The following is a 19,928-nucleotide window of genomic DNA, read 5'->3' as shown; positions in this document are numbered from 1 at the left end:
CTCCTGCCTGTGCCACTACGTATAACAGAAAGAAGGAGGCGCGGGTCACTGAAGACGGAAAGACGGTAAAAGTGCATTGAAGGGAAGAAAACGGCGAACATTCGCAGCACGGCAGCGCGAAGCACAGGGAAGCGGCTTCAAGAAACGGAGACTCGGCGGCACTGCCTGAGCGATATCACCGTGCCTCGACTATGTTGCGCATTTAATCATTGCCTCTTAAAAGACGCTGAGACTGCGAAAAATTACGCCGTGTTCACGCAAAACTTCTGTTTTCACATGAAACCAAACTCGCGTTATATTCCTAGCGGCATACTGTATTTGTGGAAATGCGGTACTTCCTCAAGACGTAAATAAAATCGAAAACATGATAACATGAAATGCGATAACCCAAAAAATAATTATCACATAAAGGGACAATAAGAGCAGGATGGAAGGTATTTGTGAGCGTTTCTTTCATGAAACATCACTGTGTTTAATAAGTAGCCAATGAATTACCAGAGAGCATCCTCAGAGCCATGTTATCACCAGCAACTGATATAGTAAAGACCCTGATATAGTAAAGATTTTTTCTGGTCCGAGTCACTTTACTACAGGGGGATTCTACTTAGTCTTATTCTTCACTCAAAGAACAACAAATATACAGAATACTCTTCATCGCTGTCACTGCAATCCATGGCACAACCGCTCTTTGTGTTCTGCCATGTTGTTGTGCGCAGTGATAAGCTTTGAAGTTCAGGCAAAAAGAAAAAACAGCATCTTTTCAGTACCCTTTCCAGCATCTGCTGGCAAAAGTAAAAAGAAGGTGCTGGGCGAACCCTACTAGACTTAAACTGGACACAAAGTACCAGAAAACACACAATGAGCTGGACTTGTTATAAGCCGCCGGCTTATGATTAGCCACACTTGTCAAAGTCCACTAGAAGGCTACTTAGAGTGCAGCCGAGAGTGATTTGGATTCTGACGACTGCTGAATGCATGTGTCGCTATCACCGCCCACAAGCATTTTTCTTTTAAAGGGACACTCAGGACAGCTTCATACAATTACTGGTCTCAGTAAAGATCAATCCTACGACACAACCTTGCTTTGACGATCTTTGTCCAGCAGCAAAAGTTGCATTCACTGCTGAAGAAATTGGATTTACAAATTTCAAATCGGTTCAAATTCCTCAGATCAAGACCGAAAGGGATTCTGTGATCACCGCCTCAGGGTGGATGGTGGTGTACGCAGCTTGACCTCAGGGATCCGCGCGCAAAACACTGTCTCAGCGTCACCGCTGTTTGCTTGTGAAAAGTGCCAATCGTGGCGATACCTGAATTTCATTGTTTTGGTCTTATCTACCTTGTAAAAGCTCCATTTCTGGAGAGAGTAGTCACCTTGTGATTTGACCACGGTATTGGATTGATACAGGCCAGCATCAATTTGTCCTCAGTGCCCCAGTTTGATCCTTATGCCTTCTTGATCGACTGAGCACCGCCATTGCTTTGTGAAATTATCACAGATACAGTCAGAAAATGAACTGAACTGTAGAAATCTTAAATTCAAAACGGAAAAACAAAAATATTGACGCCAGCGCTCGTGCGCCTATCAAGAAGAAGAAGAAGAGCTCGTCCAGGGCTACGCCGCTGCAGACTCTTGGCCGCTTAACTCCAACGTGACATCTCGGCCACTTAACGCCAACGTGACAATATGTTTAAACAACTCACAGTGAGTTGTGTCATCATGTTCTTTCTTCGTCCTATGTTTCTGTGCTGTTTTTCCATCTTTTCTTTCATCAATAAAGTAGATGAGCCCATTGACCCAATAAGGTGTGTGCCAGCTCTGCTCCCATAAAGTTTTAAAAGTTAAGCATGTCCGAGGTTTCAGTGCCTAAAAAATCGATTGAGCATACAGGTCCCCATAAAAGTTTTTGGAATGCCAAAATCACGAAAAATGTCCATTTCTTTGCTAGCTATAAGTGCAGCCAAGCTATGAGGAATGCATTGTGCAGGTCACGCAACGAACTACAAAAGCACACCCTTCAGATCATGGCTGCATGCTTGCGCTGCGCAGTAATTAGGCTTTGTGTCAATTTTTGTCTTCCAAAAACTTTTGTGGGCATTTGTACATGTACATTTTCTCTTCCTGGTCTTTTCATGTTCATACCTGTGTTTGTACCCTACACTCCACTCATTGCAAAGAAATGAAAAGGGCAATGCAGCAGACAAGCCAAGACGTGAAGGACTCACCTGCCACTGCAGTCACAGTTGGTTTTTGAATCACACGACCAAAGAAATCCATAGATGGCTGCACAAAAAATTATTTTTAAAAATGAGACCAATGTCATCGATCACCATGCACACACAACACGGCTTTTGCAATACAACATACTACTGTATTTACACGATTGTAAGTCAACCTATTTTTCAAAATTTGAAAATCCGAAGTGGGGGGGGGGGGGGGGGTCGACTAAAAATCGAAACCAAAGCATCGCACCATAAATAAAGGCGAGACAAACGAGATATCAGGCATGCTACAATGTCGTAGCATTTTTGCTGCGTGGCTCCGTCGCATCGTTCTTGGTGCTGGCCTTGAGCAGCTGCTATGTCAATGCGCAGAACCGGCATCCCCACCCCGCTCGAGGCGGCTGATGGTGGCTGTCGATAAGCAGAAAACCGACCGGCACCCTACTCCCCACACATGGCCGCAGATTGCACCTGCTGATAAGTGGTGGCGGCCCGATAACGCATTCGCTTTCTACTCTTTCTTTTTACTTTCAACCGCGCACACAGAACGCAAGGGAGCGTTGATAGTTGATGTAAGGGCCGCTGTTCCAATCGCGGCGGCACCCTCACTCGGAACCGCAGTGGCGCCGAGGAGTGTCAGTAGCCGACTGAAGAGCTGACGCCGCTCATGCGTAGTTTCTCTTTGGCTCTGACACATTTGACTACTGCCAGCCACGTTCCACAAGTTTTTAATGTAGTGCTTCATCATTCGTGCTCCAGGTCTAGTAAGCGACTGGCGCTCGTTCACGGCTACATTCAAGATGGCTGTCATTCTTCATGCCGAAGAAACGAACAACTGCTCGCCGGGCCGCAAGTTCGTTTGATACAGGTACAGCAGCTGCAGTGAGGCAAAACTTTCAGCTGTTCTATGCGATGTCGTGATGTGGCTGTTTGCAAAGTGCGGAATTTCGCTGCACAACGGTGTTAGAACGACAAGCTGTGGGACCACAGCAGCGATCACGACAGCAGTGCTAGTGAGGACAATGGCGTAAGTGTGGACGAGTAGTCCAGTGACTAATACATTTTCGTTTTGGAATGTGCCCGCGGGTGCTTCCGCGCGCAGCAGCCGATAGCAGCTGGCGATAAGCGGAGACCGCAGGATAGTGCTATCGCATTCTATTATTAAAGGCCAAGCGTAAGCGACCTCCAAGTTTTTTTTCGTTTTTTTTTTTTCAGAAATGAGGTCAGAAATGGGGGGTCGGCTTACGTTCGAGTCGACTTAAAATCATGTAAATGTGGTATATTGACAGCGTTATAACGCACAAAATGAACTATACAAAACTAAGATTGGAGAAGTATTCCTCAGCAAACTCCTCGTCAAAGGAAGGGTGATAACTAGTATAGACCTCCTTCACCCCTCGACATCATGAGGACGCTGTGGCGCTGATGTCAGTAGTGACTTTCACACAGTAGGCAAAAGAGGTTCCGCCTGCCCGTGCCTACCACAGCTGCCGCAGCTACTGGCGGCTGCATGATGCCTGCGTACTGCAGAAGCAGCATGTATTGACCAGTTGCGTCCTTGTTGGATCCCCATAGAAGCATAAACAGGAAAATTAAATCAGCATTGATAGATTTCCCACAGATGAATACCGCATTAGGAAATGGGCCGCGGTAGTAAAGCGTAATGTCTGGGTGTCGATCGGCGCCGCCAGTCAGTGTACTTCATAGCAAGGAAGTTGCTGCGCTCATTCACCTAAACATCAGCACAGTATGCTCAAAATTGTGCAAAGAAAAAAGCACATATGTAGCTGCGCACTTATTTATTACCTTGAGCCGGTGTGCCCGAAGCGCCTGCAGGTTCACTCGCCCCCAAGAAATGCGTTCTTTTGTTGACAGTACAGCATCTTTTAACGTGTGTACAAGTTATACAAACACATAATGGTGCATTTTATGGCATTTATTATTCACTTGAAACTATTTCTTAATTATCTGATTCGAGTAGAAAGAAGTCTGGTAAGTTGTGTCAATCTTGCAGGATCACATTGGCATGCTTAGAATAGCGTACTTCAAGTGTGTTAAAACCCACATGCTTTTTCATTGCATCATGTATGTGCCATAACCTGTTGCATGAGGTAGTACATGACCGCAAAGCTTGTTTGGAAAGAAGCAGCCACAGCCGGACTACTAACACAGACACGTAGCGAGATTGAGAGGGGACGCAGCAAAGAAAAGTATTTTCGTTATTTATGTATGAGATATTTAACAAAATTTGGTGCAGACATGAAACTGCTATTCTAATTTCAGTAATGTGTTTTATTTTAAGCTATACCTGGTACAGTTCTTGGGTAATTATAATTAACATCCTTGTCAAGTTACCCCTGGGTCTTGAATAATTAAGTAGGAAGTGCGCAAATTTTGTATTCCAGCATGTTCACAAAGCCGTTCAGTTTGATAACGCTATTAGTACTTTTTTAGATGCTCAGTACTTATGCGTGCATAGTTATATGAAAACGTTTCTTACAAAAATAATTAACATACCATATAAACGCGTGTAAGGGCCGCACTTCTTTTCCATATCTGAAGGCCAATTTTCGGAATGCGGCACATACAAGCAATGTGCAAAAAAAATCTTTTTTAAAATAAAAACACACCAATCAGGGAATGAGCGGCATTTATTCTATGTCCAATCATCACTCGCAGAGTATTCTGACTCCAAGCTGATGCTGCGCTCTGGTGCACGCTCATCCCTCAAGAAGTCACGCAGCATGTCTGCCATCAATGCGTAGCCGTTGTTCCGTGCTTCCATCACTTAGCAGAGCAGCCCTTCTTCCAGTTCGGAAAACTTGCACGGCTTGCCTCGGAAAGCGCGCTTTTTGCAGCTTGTGTTCCTCAATGCATCCTTTTGATTGCAGCATTGTCAGAGCACTTCTCGGCCATGTCAAATTTCCTGCCCGCCGCGCACTTTCCATGTTTGACAGCAAACTCCCAGACGTGTAGCTATTAAGGTGCTTGCCCATTGTGCTAAAACTGCAACGCTCGGCGGCAGCACGCGAAAGCCACAACTACGGCGAACTAACACACTACCACAACTCCCGTGCCTCTGACAGCCACAAAAGCATACAAAAGGCTGGAGCTGGTGACACTGACGTCGATATGAATAGCGGGAGCTCGCGGCGGAGGAAAAAGTTGATGATGATGATGACAAGCCGCGGCCTTAGGCGTCATCTGTGGCCGGCACATGGAAGCTCCTGTGCGCATGCCTTGGCTCCGTGATGAAACACACCATTGCTCGCAGCCGGAGCTGATCGCGGAGACCACGGCACAGCACCTGCATTTCGAAGGCTATTCCTGAATGGGTTGTGGAAAATTTGGGTGCAGCCCTTACATGGATATTAATTTTTTTAAATATTTCCTTGGGGAAAACAGGGTGCGGCCCATACACGGGTGCGGCCCTTATACGTGTTCATGCGGTACTACTATTCCACGTTTAGGAAAAAAAATCGAGAGATTTATTACACTCCTCAACGTCTCAGCAATCGTTCGCGTCAAATAGAATCATTCTATTTTCATTCGTTACGAAATTACGAAGGGGTGAGTAATGCCAATCGCAGAAAATGTGAAAGGTCAGAAAACGAACATTGTTTATTCCCTCGTTTTTGGCCTCTTCACTTGCGCTTTGGTGAAAGAAGTGCAGCACTGAACTCAAAGAAAGCCTCAAAGAAATTACCTCACTATTTTCGACGACCACACAGCTAGAAAGCAAAAGGTCAGAAAACAAACCTTTAAGTTTATTCCCTCGTTTATGGCCTCTTCACTTTCGCTTTTGTCAAAGAAATGCGGCACTGAAATCAATGAAGCCTCTGATCTCTTCTTCGTAGTAATACTAAGATGCTGGTGCTCTGTCATCGGAAACCCGCGGAATTTGCGACATGCCAGGACCATCAGAAGCGCAGTTACCTTGAGCTCGAAAGGTGGGGTGAAAGGTGCAGGTTTCCAGACTGAAACAACAGCTTACAAGATATGAACAAGACTCACCCGTGCAGGCTGTTCAACAACCTTAGGTGCCGGCTGTGCTACAGGCGCCGAGCTGGGAGCAGCTCCTGCCGTCGAACCTCCTGGCTTCTCCAAATGGTCACTCCTCCTCATCTTCTCCACTTCAAGCTGCAAGATACAACACACACCAGCATGTGTTCAGCATGCGTTAGTGCCAGCCAACACACCCTTTTACCACAGTAGTGGAATCTAGTAAGGCATCCCTGCATTAACACGTCAGCTAGCTTTGAACACGCTTACACCCTCACCGCCTTGGTTTCTTTAGACTCTCAGTGGCAAATCGTGCTCACACATTGTGCACAAAACAACCACCAGACAGCAAGTGTCAATTCATCAGTTAATGCTTGGCACAGCACACGTAAAATTTCAGTTAAAACTCAGCCACCAATGAAGTAACCAGCATCTTACCACTGTATTGCTGAATCATTAGTTCTTACGACCAGACAATCATCACTGTCATATTCGGTGTTACACAAGACCTACTGCAACATGCTGCAGGTTTACAACATCTGACAATAAAGATAAAATAGGGTACTAGGCAAAATAATTTGTTCAGATATGTTTTTTAAAAAACTATGCAAGAGATGGAATATTAAGAATGACACTAAATGGCTCACATTTTCCATTATTACTGCACATGGCTGCAACTGAAGACATTCTGCTGTACAGTCACTATGCCCTCTCCTTATTGAAGTGTAGTGACGAGAGGTGCAAGAGGGTTTTTGTAATAGTGACATTCGTGCCTGTGATATGAAGCTTGGTTTAAGAATTCGCAAAAGACCATACGTCACAAAAAAACACTTTTTACTGTATGGACCCAATCTTCGCAGTACGCTCACCACCCTGTAAAAGAACTGAACTTCACACATCAGCAGGTTACATTTGAAACGATTCTACTTGACATGACTAAGAGAAGGCCTGAGCGCTGTACTCATTACATATACTTCCTTTTTTTTATATGATCTCAGAGGGCAATCAAAGAAAAGTGGCTTAGCACCATGAGTCCATATTCTGACCTTGACCCCTACGAAGACTATTCCTTGAAAGTTAAAATGTTCTTATGGAGAAAGAATACAAGTCATGCCATACAGTGCATACACAATGAATCCTTTTTGTTTTATACTGGGTCCTTAGCAGCGTCGGGATAGACGACAATGAAAGAGCTGACAAATGTGCCACACAAGCTTACAGTGGTGAAACCAAGGAAGTAAGCATGCCCAATAGAGACTGCATGAAGTCAATACATCAGCCCATTTGTTTTATGCGAGACTCAACACTACCGAGCACACATTTTTACTGCATGCTTGATTATATGATTCGATGAAGAAATTTAGGCGTGACAAGGGCGAGTTACTGCAATTAGCAAGCATCATTTGGATACACTGCAATGATTGGCTGCGAGTTCAGATGAATAGAAATTTCGTAATTTCCGAGTATTCGGGAGGTTCAAATACTTCGAATAGTAAAAGTTTGGTGCAAATCGAATTGAATAGTAAATACTAGGGATGTGCAAATATTCGAAAAATTTGCTAATAGTATTTACTATTCGATTCACAACACCTTTTCACTATTCAAACTATTTGAACCTCCAGAAATTACGAATTACCTGTTCATCTTAACTCGTGGCAAAACATAGCAACGTTTTCAAACAGCAGTAGCTTGTGCGTGTTACCTGAGTTAACTTGCTCTTTCCACACATAATCAACTGCCAGTACATGGCAAAAGCCCACATGCGGTAATGCTAGGAATTGCATAGCTAGGCCTTGCACTCCACCAATAAGAAGGTATTTGGCCCCCTCAAAATGCTTCACGGCAGAATTCAGTAAACTCCTTTGTCATGTAATCATTACGTCAAACTATGCTAGGAGGCTTTTTTCGACTGGATGCAACTGTTATCCAAATAACTGGAAACAAGGTGTTAGTCTACAAAATAAAGTTTATTACAGTTACTACTATATGTGATTCCCCCTCACTCATTTAATGCCTGGCAGGCCTTACAGGCATAGTAAATTATGCTGATAGGAAGAAACAAAATTTGTTTGCAGTCTCTGTGTTTCTTTTCATACCTACGTTTTGTGGAAAAGAGGTTGTTTGTTTGAACTACCTGTGCCGACATTCAAAATCATTTGAAATTATTCGAAAACATTCAATTCTATCCACAAACAATTTTTATTACTCAAATTCGCTTCACAACGAAAAATTTGATGCTTGCACACCTCTAGCAACCTTGTACACGTTAAGAAATGAAGTAATTGATTACATTTACAACTACTTCATCCCAGATGTAACTGACTTTTCAGTAATCCATTACAGCCCACAAAAAGCAAACAAGCAATTACAAAAAGATTACTCAATTACTATAACATATGTTATTTTCCATCCCAGTTTTATAAGCACAAGATAAATATAGACACACTAGAACGAGCCAGTGCGGCTTCTTGTCTGCTGTTGTGGTCTGTTGCCTGCTGCAATTCATACACTGTTAATTTTTGCCAGCAGTTTTTTTTTGGCATATTTTCCATGTTTTCTTGTGAAAACATCTGCAGCAACACTGAAGACTCTCTCGATATATGAGCTGGAGGGAAGGGCAGAGCTGAAATATACAAAGATCTTGTGCACCAACCCGCAGTTATGTAATGCACCAAACTTCGTTGCTGTTCGCGCTCTGAGGGGAACAATTCTCAAACTCACTAAACATGACACGCTGTTGTGTCGCCATGAGGTAATGTGAACTACGAAACACGAGAGCGGTCAAATGCAGGCCACTCAGGCATGCATATCCGGACATTCTTGTGCATGCAGCTTTTGTACAGCCCGGCCATTGCTCTGCCCCTTTCTTTAAGGAATAGTCCATGCTTGCCCTAAAGTTTTCCACCAAGTTCGACCCTCGAAGATACCAATGGTCACAACTTGTTTTTTGAATAGAAAGCAATTGATTGTTAGTAATCGATTACTAACAGCATTACCTCTTGCAAAAAGTAATCAATTCATTGCAAAATTCACAGACAATGTAATATACCACAAGTAATCAATTACTTGTACCACATTACAGAAAACTCTGACCTCTAGTAAATACTACTCACGAACTATTCGAAATTTCGAACATTTGCACACCTCTAATTTTTAGAGATAAACCAGAGTGATCCTAATTTTTCAAGGAATTTAAGGAGCGCATCAAAATAAATGAGGTTCAAGGGCCCTTAGCACAGTTTTTCAAAAATGAAGGGTATTAAGGATTTCGGGCACCTGTGTGAACCCTATGCAAACTATTCGAAACTTCGAATGTTTGCACACCAGCAGTGAAGACCCTTTCGAGATCCCACTGTGTACATTGGCCTCAGGATGCCTCTAATGCTTGAGAAAACAGGAATGATGTCTATAAAATCAAACTACAAAAGGAAACACATTTAATCCACCACCAAGGTGTTTCATACACTAACAGTGAAGGCAGAGCCACCCTGAATTCAGACTACAGACTTGCAAAGTGCTGCACACTAGTGGCAGCATTACTACAGGGGTTAATTCCATTTCTTTTTGGACAGGCAAAAATCACATGGGTCTGGTTGCACTAATGCAAAAAAATGCACAGTCACCACCAAGTAAGTAGAGGCTTGCAGCATCAAACACCTGCTTCAATACCACACTATGCAAAACAGGAGTGCTTACCTCTCTAGCAATGATCTGCTTTGTAGCATATGGCAACGACTGCTGTGGTGCAATCCCAGGAAAGTGCACAACCTCTTCAATGTTGCTGCAGGGAAGTTCCCAAAATGTCATTTAAGATGAGGCAAATACAAAAGGCATGAAAAAAGTGGAATGCTGCAACTACAAATTTCACGCAGTCAAACCATCACAGCTTAGAATCTACGTCACATCAATTGAGCAGCTGTCTTGCGTCTCAGAAGTGTTTAACATAAAAGGGGTCATTAGACAGAATACTGAACTTCCACTGCCCTCAAACATCAACTGCCAAGTTGGGTCAAATAGCTTCTCTTGTCAAAAACACTATGCATTTTCTGTTATAAAAGGTGCACACATATATCCAAACTACCTTTTCATCAGCAGACGTGGCAACCAAGTTATGTCATAGAAGTATTGGTGCAATTTTGTGACCCAGTTAGCTTAACTTGCTTAAAGAATTCCAAGTGTTTTAAAAACATAAAATGGAAAAATTTTAAAGGCACATTTTGCACTGTACAATGTACCGTATTTGCACGAATGTAAGTCGATTCGAAAGTAAGTTGACCCCCCACATCAGATTTGAGAAAAAAAAAAAGCTTGGAGATCATTTAAACTTGGCTTTTAATAGCACAACGCGATAGCATTATCCCGCGGCCGCCGCTTATCGCCAGCCACTATTGGCTGCTGCGCGCGGGCGTGCCCGTGGGCACATTCCAAAATGAAAATGTATTAATCACTGGACACTTGTCCACACTTGTGCCATCGTCCTCACTAGCGTTGCTGTCATGATCGCTGCTGTGGTCTTATACAGCACGTCGTTCTAACGTCACCGTGCAGTGAAATCCCGCACTTCGCAAACAGCCACATCATGACATCGCGTGGAACAGCTGAAAATTTTGCCTCGCTGCAGCTGCCACACCTGTATCACCCGATGCGAACGTCGAACTTGTGGCAAGGCGTGCAGCTGTTTGTTTCTTCGGCGTAAAGAATGACAGCCATCTTGAATGTAGCCGTGAACAACTGCCAGTCGCTTACTGAACCCGGAGCACGAATGACGAATGATGAAGCACTACATTAAAAACTTGTGGAACGTGGCTGGCAGCAGTCAAATGCGTCAGAGCCAAAGAGAAACTACGTGTGAGCGATGTCGGCCCTTCCGTCGGCTACGGCACCGTTGCGGCTCCGAGTGGGAGTGCCGCCGCGATTGGAATAGTGGCCCTTCCATCAACTATCGACGCCTCCTTGAGCGTCGAGTGTGAAGCTGAAAGTATGGTAGAGCCATGCCTCATCCCAGCACCGCAGTCTCACCGGAACGAATAAAGCTCCATGTGTGAAAAACTTCTTAATGCGTGCACAAATTGTTTTTGTCAACAACATAGCAGTACTGATGATCATTTACTATATGATCAATAGTGGTTCTAGAATAAACATTCATGGTGACTTCCGGAGCATGTGCTTTACAGGAACCTGACACCACTGGACTGTTGGCAGTTTGTTTGGCTGCTCACCAGTTTAGTCAGTCATGGTGCTCTTAACAGTGGAAGGTGCACCGTTTTACTGCCTCTGATCAGCACTTTCCTCTAACTGTTGGTCATGCAATTATATCATTATATCTTTGTTGCTTTTAGATGTCCTCGCTAGAATGCTTGCCACGCTGTCAATGTCTCACGGGAAATACATTGCTAAAGAGCTGAAGGAAAACTACCAACTGAGTGGGAGGACTTTGATGAAAAAGTGTGCAAGCATGAGAGCGCAAGGCACTATATAGCAAAGAGCTCATTGTTAAAGGGTCCCTGAAAAGGGTGTTTGAGGTTGTCTATAAAATGTTCGAATTATGTAGAGTACAGGCCAACGAGCACTCATGCCGCGTACAAGACCTCAAAAGCGAGCCGATAATTTACAATACAATTTTTACAGCTCCCGCTTCCACGCCAGCGGCGACCTGCGGTGCTGGGCTTTCATCCGAATCCGCGCTCATTACGTAATGTAGCGCTCGTTATGTCAGCAGCGAACTGCTAGCATTGGTTCGCGCGTGTCGGCAGCCGGCGGAGGGGGCGAGTGCAAGGGGCCGGCGGAGGAGTGCCGATATTTCAGGGTGTAAAAAGAGACGAGAGGAGAGGGAAAGGCGCAAAGACGCAGAAATTCAAATTTTGACTACCAATAACTCACCTTCTACAAAGCGCACCTAAAAATTCTTGCTGGAGGATATTTGTGAAGCGGCGTCCTTTAGCATCCCAGGCACATCGCATCTTTGTTGAGACCCCCTGTCACAGCCCCTTTAACATACATCCATCTTTCTGCTTTGGCTAGTTAGGGCTGCAAGCGAGATGGGGAAGGGGCTTTGAGTCATATTAGGAGTCCTTTTTTTTCTTCTAGGGAGCGTTGAGAGTTGGGGGTCAACTTTGCAGTGGAACCTCGTTAATTTGAAGCCCATCTGGCTGCTTAAGATATTCAAATCAAGTACGTTGCTTAATTATCTGAAAACAAAGAAAACAAGAAGGGCACAGGCAAAACATCGTCCTAATGCATGCAGCACTTTAAAATCGCTCCACTGTACTCAGCACAGCTGCGGTTGATGTTTAGCTCCCTCTAAAATGTAAGCGATCTTCGACATCATGGTCGCTGCGTCATTGACAGCTGTCAGAATGTCAATCATGCCAGTTTCGACATCTACAGCACACGGTTACACATTACTTTCTATGTAATTCAGTAGGCAAAGCTTTTCGCATCCGTCAGAGGTTTTACACTCCCGTTCTCCGTGCAAGCGAGGGCGGTGGCCAGGGTTGGATGCATCAGGTTATACTCGGGGACAGCTTTTTGTGGCTATGCAATGGAAGCCATGATCGCGAGGCGCCGACTTCGACAAGCACGCATTTCACATACGCTCACAAGCGAGACACAGGAGGGTAAGCTGGCAGCACGTGCTCATAGCTTCCACTGGATAGCCACAAAAAGCAGTCCCCGAGTATAGTGGCGCAGCGCAGCTTAATGAAGCATATGCAGAAGGGCTCGTGACATAAAAATTAATTTATTTGATTTATGGGTGTTTAACGTCCCAAAGCGACTCAGGCTATGAGAGACGCCGTAGTGAAGGGCTCCGGAAATTTCGACCACCAGAGGTTCTTTAACGTGCACTGACATCGCACAGAACACGGGGCCTCTAGAATTTCGCCTCCATCGAAAATCGACCGCCGCAGCCGGGATCGAACCTGCGTCTTTCGGGCCAGCAGCCGAGTGCCATAACCACTCAGCCACCGCGGCGGCTTTTGTGACATAAAAAGCAGTCACTTGAGAAGGACTGATGTGAAAAGAGTGCTCGTGGTCCATTTGGGCTATCTGGGACAGGTATGGTGTTTTCTGTGATGATGATGATTAATTTTTTTATGGCACAAGGGCATCTGGGGCCAAAGAGCACCATGGCACAAGGTGTTTTTGTCTACTCAAGGTGGGGTCAAAGACCCATTTCCCAAGCATTCGACTCTAAAAGAAGCTGAGCATCAGAGTAAAGCTTATACCTACTGTGTCACCAGTGGGTACCCGGCCGGCAGCACTAGGGATTGATGCCTCCCGCATGCGAGGCGGATACTCAAACCACAAGGCCACCACTGCAGCGTCGGCGTATTTTGTATCGATGAGTTCGCTGCCAGGGTGTGGTGTGTACGAAATACTGAAACAATACAATGTCTCTGCTGGGCACGGTTTGAGTGTGCCGGATGACAGGGGGTCACTTTGGCCTGTCACACGTCACTGTGCCTTGCGCACGCGCCGCCGCTGTTTGCACAAAGGTGAGGAAGATTGAATCCTATCAAGCATCACGCTGCTTTATACGGGCTCACGCGCCAATCATAAGTGGCTTGACATTCCGATATCAATCAAACCCCAAGTTGGCAGTGAGCTTCGGCATTCCTGCACAGCACCCTGGGTCTTCGAATAACCAGGCCGGTGTAAGCTGCCGGCTTGAATTATCTGCTAAAATTGATATTTTAAATTATAAGATGACAGAAATTCTAAGAATTATCTGAGACTTCAAATTAACTGATATCAAATTATCAAGATTTTACTATAAACAAGAAATCCATATATATATGCAGCAATCTTTGCAAAGTATGAATCAAAGGAGAAGGAGGAGGTGACATGGAACCACTGCTTGCAACCTCCAGACCAAAATGCCTCAAGCAGTCTCTTGTACCATGCTACAGTTGTAAAAGATCATACAAGTAAGCACTTTTTGCAAAGTACTGCCATGCGGACACTCACGGCTCTAGGGAATACTGGTAGACGCCATCAGCATTCCTGGTCTGCTGGTACGTGATGGCAAATGAGGACATCACTGCAACCACCTGCTCCAGCTGCTGCCGCTCAGCCTTGTTGAACAGCTGCATGTTCACCTAGAATGGAATGTACAGTAATTATTAGAAGCTGCACAAACACCACCACAGTAAGGTGATGAAATAGCATAGGATGTGTGACAACACACGCAGACTGCCAATCGGGACTGGACATGACAAGCAAACTGATAAATACATTATAACCTGCAATTGCGGGAAAAGCAGTACAAACTCAGTGATCGTGCATGTGCATGTGGGACACTAATATGTTGTCGCGAACTTCGACGAAAACTTCTGTGGTGTTATTTCAGACTGAATGAGATTCTTCAACCACTGGGGAAAACTGGGCAAGAAAGTAAATCCTAACATGAACGCATCGCATCGGCACAACACATGCCTAGAAACCATGCATGCTGCGTGTTTGAGCCCGCTAATGGTCACTAGTGCTTCAATTCTTTGCCTGTCCTTGTTTCCTCGCTTTAGTTTTACTCTAAGCATTGCGCCACCGCTTTATTAAAAGGCCGCAGGCATGGGAAGCACTGCATCGCCATGCATGGCTGCAAAAGATGTGGGTGACAAGGAGATGCTACTGCTCCAGCCACACCACTCTAAGGAAAACATCACTGCCAAGGCAAAGCCAAAGCAAAGTCATACTTAATGCATGCAAAGGGTGAGCACAACAGGCTTTTTTGGACGAGAATGCCAGATTAGGGTACCGGAACCAGCGTGCCTCAATCACCTTGATAAAACCCTCCCCCTTTTCAAGAGACACACACACACACACACACACACACACACACACACACACGCGCACACACGCACGCATGCACGCACGCGCGCGCGCGCGCGCGCACACACACACACACACACACACACACACACACACACACACACACACACACACACACACACACACACACACACGCGCGCGCGCTCTAATAGAAATGGGTCAGCTCCAGCTAAATAGCCACGAAGGTGATGACAACAATATAACAGAAAGGAAGAAAAAAGAAAAATGCGAGGGCGCAGCAGCTCCCCAATGGCAGCAACGGCCACACCACAGAGCATCCTTCCCTTAGAAACTCAAAGGTTATAGCGCGCAATATACCATATGTATCTCCTCTAGCGCATGCCGGAATCCAAAATTACCAAACCGTTGGCTGTTCTGTTTGCCACCAGTAAGCCGGGCCGCACGCGAGGGCGGTGTTTTATCGCCTTTTATTTCCACGTGCCTCAGACTGCTGGCTTTGCGACTGCACAGTTGCGCGTTTATTGGTTTGAGCTTCGCATGCCCTGTCAGGCCATCCAGTGGGGAGCTATGCAATGTTACGACTACAGCTGGCGACGCGCCGTCTGACCAGCCGAAGAGTCGAAAGAACAGTGCCGCGCTAAGAGAGAGCCTGCAGGATCTTCTCACGCTTCGCTGGGCAAGGTCAATTTCCCGGCAGAGGACGCCCGGGGACAGCGACGGAAGAAAGAGTGGCCGTTCAGGGGACCAATGGGACAGGGTCCTTAAGCCACTACGCGTATCCGTCAAGAGCCGGCTCAACAGTGGAGAGCTCGCTGCTGGTTTCAGTTGACACCCACAGTGTCACACAACCCACATGTGTTTTCAAGGAGAAAAAGCCGCCTGCACCACCATTGCTACACTGCAGAAGTTAGCACCAGGATTGATACCTCCTCGCCCGTTCCCACGGTCTGACTCAGGCAACAAGTGTCTTCGCTTACTAGAACACTGTTGTGCAAGACTGTGCTTCGTTTCTTCTGCGGCAGTGCTATGCTGTTTTGATTATCTCCCGTCCTGGTAGGGATGTGCCCTGTGTTTGATTGGCCACAGCCTGAGGGATGGGCTGGACCTGAGGGGATTAAAGGATGACATCAAGTGAGCAAGAACACTCTGGGCCCTGGTAAAAAGGCTCATCCAGTTGCTCGTCGCTATGAACTTTTAATTCCTTACCCTTCACTCTTCTAACCTTATCTGTATATAAATAAGTTTTCATGAAAGTGGCATTAAACCTGCTTGTTGTAGTTTCCAAACTTCAAAGCATCAGTCCTTCCTCAACTCGAAGACTCCGACACGCTACCAATTGGAGCCCAATTCGAGCTAGCCGGAGCACCACGACAGTAATGAGTGCGGTGATAGGGCATGGGGGGGCAGTAAGCGTCGATTTGGAGCCTTTCTTTCTTTTTCTGTGACAGGGGTGCAAGTTGGTGGGCGGTCAAAGTATGCGTGGCAATATGTGGTATATATTACGCGTTATGACCTTTGCAGAGTTTTTTAGGACTGTTATGTTTCGCCTACGACGCGCGATATAGCCGGCGCGGATGCAACGGACGCCGGGGCTCCGTTCAAAGTGGCGGACTTTTTGGCCCTTTCAGCGCTGCCGCAACGCCTCCCGCCAAGCGCGTCCAGGCAGGTCTCAATGCCACGTGTCTTCGTGTGTGCGTGTGTGTGTGTGTGCATGTTGGTGCCCACGCTTGTCAAAGCGCGGCAGCCAGGGAGAGGAGCTCCCCAACTGGGAGGCGAGGAGGTCTGACCGGCGCCGGCCCGGCGGACGCGTCACGTCACGTCTCAACGTGTCCGTGCGTCGCCATCGCGTGCGCCTCATCCCGAGCCGTTCCTTCTTGCCCTAGACTCCGAGGGTATAAAGGCAGCTGCCCCGGACGCCAAGAAGAGGCTTCGATTTCTTCCGTCGAGTAACGTGGTCGCCCTGACCGGCTGCTCTTTTGCGATGCTAGAATAAACAAGTTGTTCTGTTGGCAGTCGACTCGTCCTTTGCCAGGACCTTCGGATGTTTCCAGCTGTGCCCCAGGCCGCCAGGCCAATGCTACCCTTGGGGCTTGCGACCCATTTGCAACAGGACACATAATCTGCGACCTCCTTTTCTGAAGCATTAATTTAAAGAAAGAAAGTGCACAAATTATGAGAGTAAATATGATATGTTTGATATGAGTGCTCTTTGTTAACTGTTGATAGCACTTTTTTTCTAAGCGACAAGTGAACAAATTGCTCTGTAAGAGCTTTGACCTTGATCACACATGACAGCTCCTACGATGTTCGGGATTGTTCTCAGGGGTTGAGGCATCTTGGAAGTTTCCAGTCATTTCGAAATGGAGAACAGTCGAGAGTGGTGGCTATTATGATCTATGATCCTGACGACTGCCGAGAATATGATTTGCTATATTTCGCCAGCGCAGAGCTTCTTTCTTTCAAAGGTTTGCCCACCAAATACAGTTTGGTCTAAGAGCATTTGTGTGCCTCCTTGAATGAGTGCCATCACTCTGACAGTATATACTCCCGTATAGGTCAACTTGTTTCCTTAAAATAGTTATGTCCCTACTCGAGAGTTGACCAATTTGTAAGTCACGGCCAGAGCAAGGAATAAATGTGGCTACAAACACAGAAAAGTAAGGGAGAGAACAATGCAAACAATGCTGATGTGGAAAGTGCTGCTTTCTGGCCACCTTCAAGCCTTCGCCATAAGTATGACATTTGTTACCACCCTTAGAGCACAAAGGTTTCACACATCCCCTCTCTTCAACATAGCCATGCAAACATTTCTGAGATAAGGCCAATACAGTGTTAAGCATGAAGCCCCACTGTTCCACAATCAGGCGCATTAGGATTGATGCTTACAGTACCCGCTGCACCCTGCCCTGGCTCTGTCTAAACAAAACTCTACACCAGCCTCATCAACAAACGAAACTGCTCTAATTCACACGCTGGAAACCTTGTGGCTGTCACTTAGCCACATGGGCGGCCATGCCTCCCACACATCAGCAACAATTTTTCGCGGCATTTAAGCAAGTCAACATTTTATGCACGGAAGCATCAAACAGGAGCGTGGCAAGTTCGATGGCGCCAAAAAGTGTACCAGATACTGGCAAAAGCAGCGAAAGTGCCTTTTTGAGTGCAGTAACAGCTGCCAGGCTCTCCATGAACACAAGGAGGGCAAGTTAATAAGTTGGAGGAAGAAGTTAAGACCTTTGCCACTCAGCTTCAAGACTGATCACTGGCAGTGACTGTAGAGATGTGCTGTGCCTGATGATGAGCTTCTCATGGTGTCACCACAGCTGTAGCATGCAATATATGCATAAATTAGGTGTTGGTGGCTCAGGACATGAACTGGTCCACCTACACTACATCTGAACATTTTTCTTTTCCAGTTCCCAAAGTTACAGTGGTCAACCCACATGAACATTAGAAATACGTGAATGGATACAATACTTACAGGCTTGAAGACCGCTTTTTTCAGTGCTGTTTGAATGACAGAATACAAGGCACAGAAATCTTAATGCCAATGAAAAGAAAGCACTCAGTCGTGTCGCTAAACGTGGTCAGCTCAACCATGGCAAGAGACCTTGTGTTGTCATGTTTAGCATAACAATATCATCGATGTGGTATGAAATGAAAGTCTGTTCCCTCAATGGCAAACTTCTGTGCCAAAAGATCACTTCCCATGCCAAACAGACAGAGATAATTGTGAGGTGCATCACGAATTGACAGCACTAAAGAAATTAAATCGCCAGAAGGTGAGTTTATAGGCCCTTTGACATGCGATTTTTATTTTCTCATGTTTTTTCATGAGTTTCACATATTAGACAACTAAAATTATGAATATGAACATCAGCAGCATGTAGAAAAGCTTTATTCCAGCTAGCTATGACATATTCTGTCACAGAGGACTACAAAATAATTTCGGTCCCCTGATGTTACCCAACAACTCCCAAAAATGCAGTAAATGAGTATTCTGCATTTTGCCCTGATCACCTGTAGGTCCCCATCCCACTGCCCCCTCATTTGGCACACCTAAAAATTTCTCAAGCATAACTAAGGGGGCCCCAGTTAACACATGTGCCACAACAGTAATATTTGCAAAAAATAAGCTCAGTACCACTGGCAAAAAACATCTCCATTGCAAATGATCAACGGTATGACTCTGCCATTAAAGTCAGATAGTCTTGCAATGAAAAATGAATGCAACTACAGAATACACAGTGTACAACCTACCGGTCGTAACGTGGGCTGCAAGATACAGAGCAGCCAAGGCAGCACATCTCTGAGCAGCGATGTCTCGGTCAGGAAGCAGCGCGCCTGCGGCGTCGACTCCACAGTCAACGACACCAGAATGTTGTGCATCTGTGTCCGCTTTGTCCGGGCCTGAAATCACATGGAGCAAACTGCAGCATTTAACCAAAGCAACCACAATACTAGCCATGCAAAGCGTGCAACACAAGTTCCATGAAAGAATTTACTATTAAATTAGCTGCTAAACAGCTTAAGACAACTGTGTAGAGTATTGACTGATAAATATGTGCAGTCATAACCAGATCGGCAAGAAAGCTTTTTGAGTCTTTAGCAGATGCGGAGTTACACCATGCTATGTGTACTGTAAAGGACATACACTGTTGCGATACTTTTTTGCTGAAGACTGTTATGAAGAATTTTGTAGTGAATCTTACTGTAGCATGCACTCACTAAACAGACCAACCATTTTGAAAAGCTATTACACACATGAGGCTCCATTATTTCCTATCTGCCCATGACAACTGCTTTGAATAGCATCAATGAGAAAGAAGCAGAGAGGACCGGCAATCATATCTAAAATGTAATAGTGCTGGCAGCAAAGTTCCCAAAATTTCACAGTATTTATTGGCAATTAG

The 19,928-nt window shown here is 45.5% G+C and overlaps 1 protein-coding gene across 2 annotated transcripts in view; it reads right to left on the bottom strand.

Moving 5' to 3' along the window:
- The window catches only part of cutlet (chromosome transmission fidelity protein 18 homolog), a 95,740-nt gene that overhangs the window by 15,135 nt on the left and 60,677 nt on the right, over positions 1-19,928 (bottom strand). For both annotated transcript variants that reach the window (XM_077650245.1, XM_077650244.1), the window contains exons 17-21: positions 19,276-19,425; positions 14,194-14,324; positions 9,922-10,006; positions 6,238-6,363; positions 2,227-2,284 (exon numbers count right to left, since the gene is read on the bottom strand). In XM_077650245.1, coding sequence (XP_077506371.1) covers positions 2,227-2,284; positions 6,238-6,363; positions 9,922-10,006; positions 14,194-14,324; positions 19,276-19,425 — 550 coding nt within the window. The remainder of the gene's footprint in view (positions 1-2,226; positions 2,285-6,237; positions 6,364-9,921; positions 10,007-14,193; positions 14,325-19,275; positions 19,426-19,928) is intronic.

Source organism: Amblyomma americanum, chromosome 1, assembly GCF_052857255.1.
Source record: "Amblyomma americanum isolate KBUSLIRL-KWMA chromosome 1, ASM5285725v1, whole genome shotgun sequence".
Lineage (NCBI taxonomy): Eukaryota > Metazoa > Arthropoda > Arachnida > Ixodida > Ixodidae > Amblyomma > Amblyomma americanum.
Note: the sequence above shows the minus strand (reverse complement) of the source record. Positions and strands in the feature narration are given on the sequence as shown.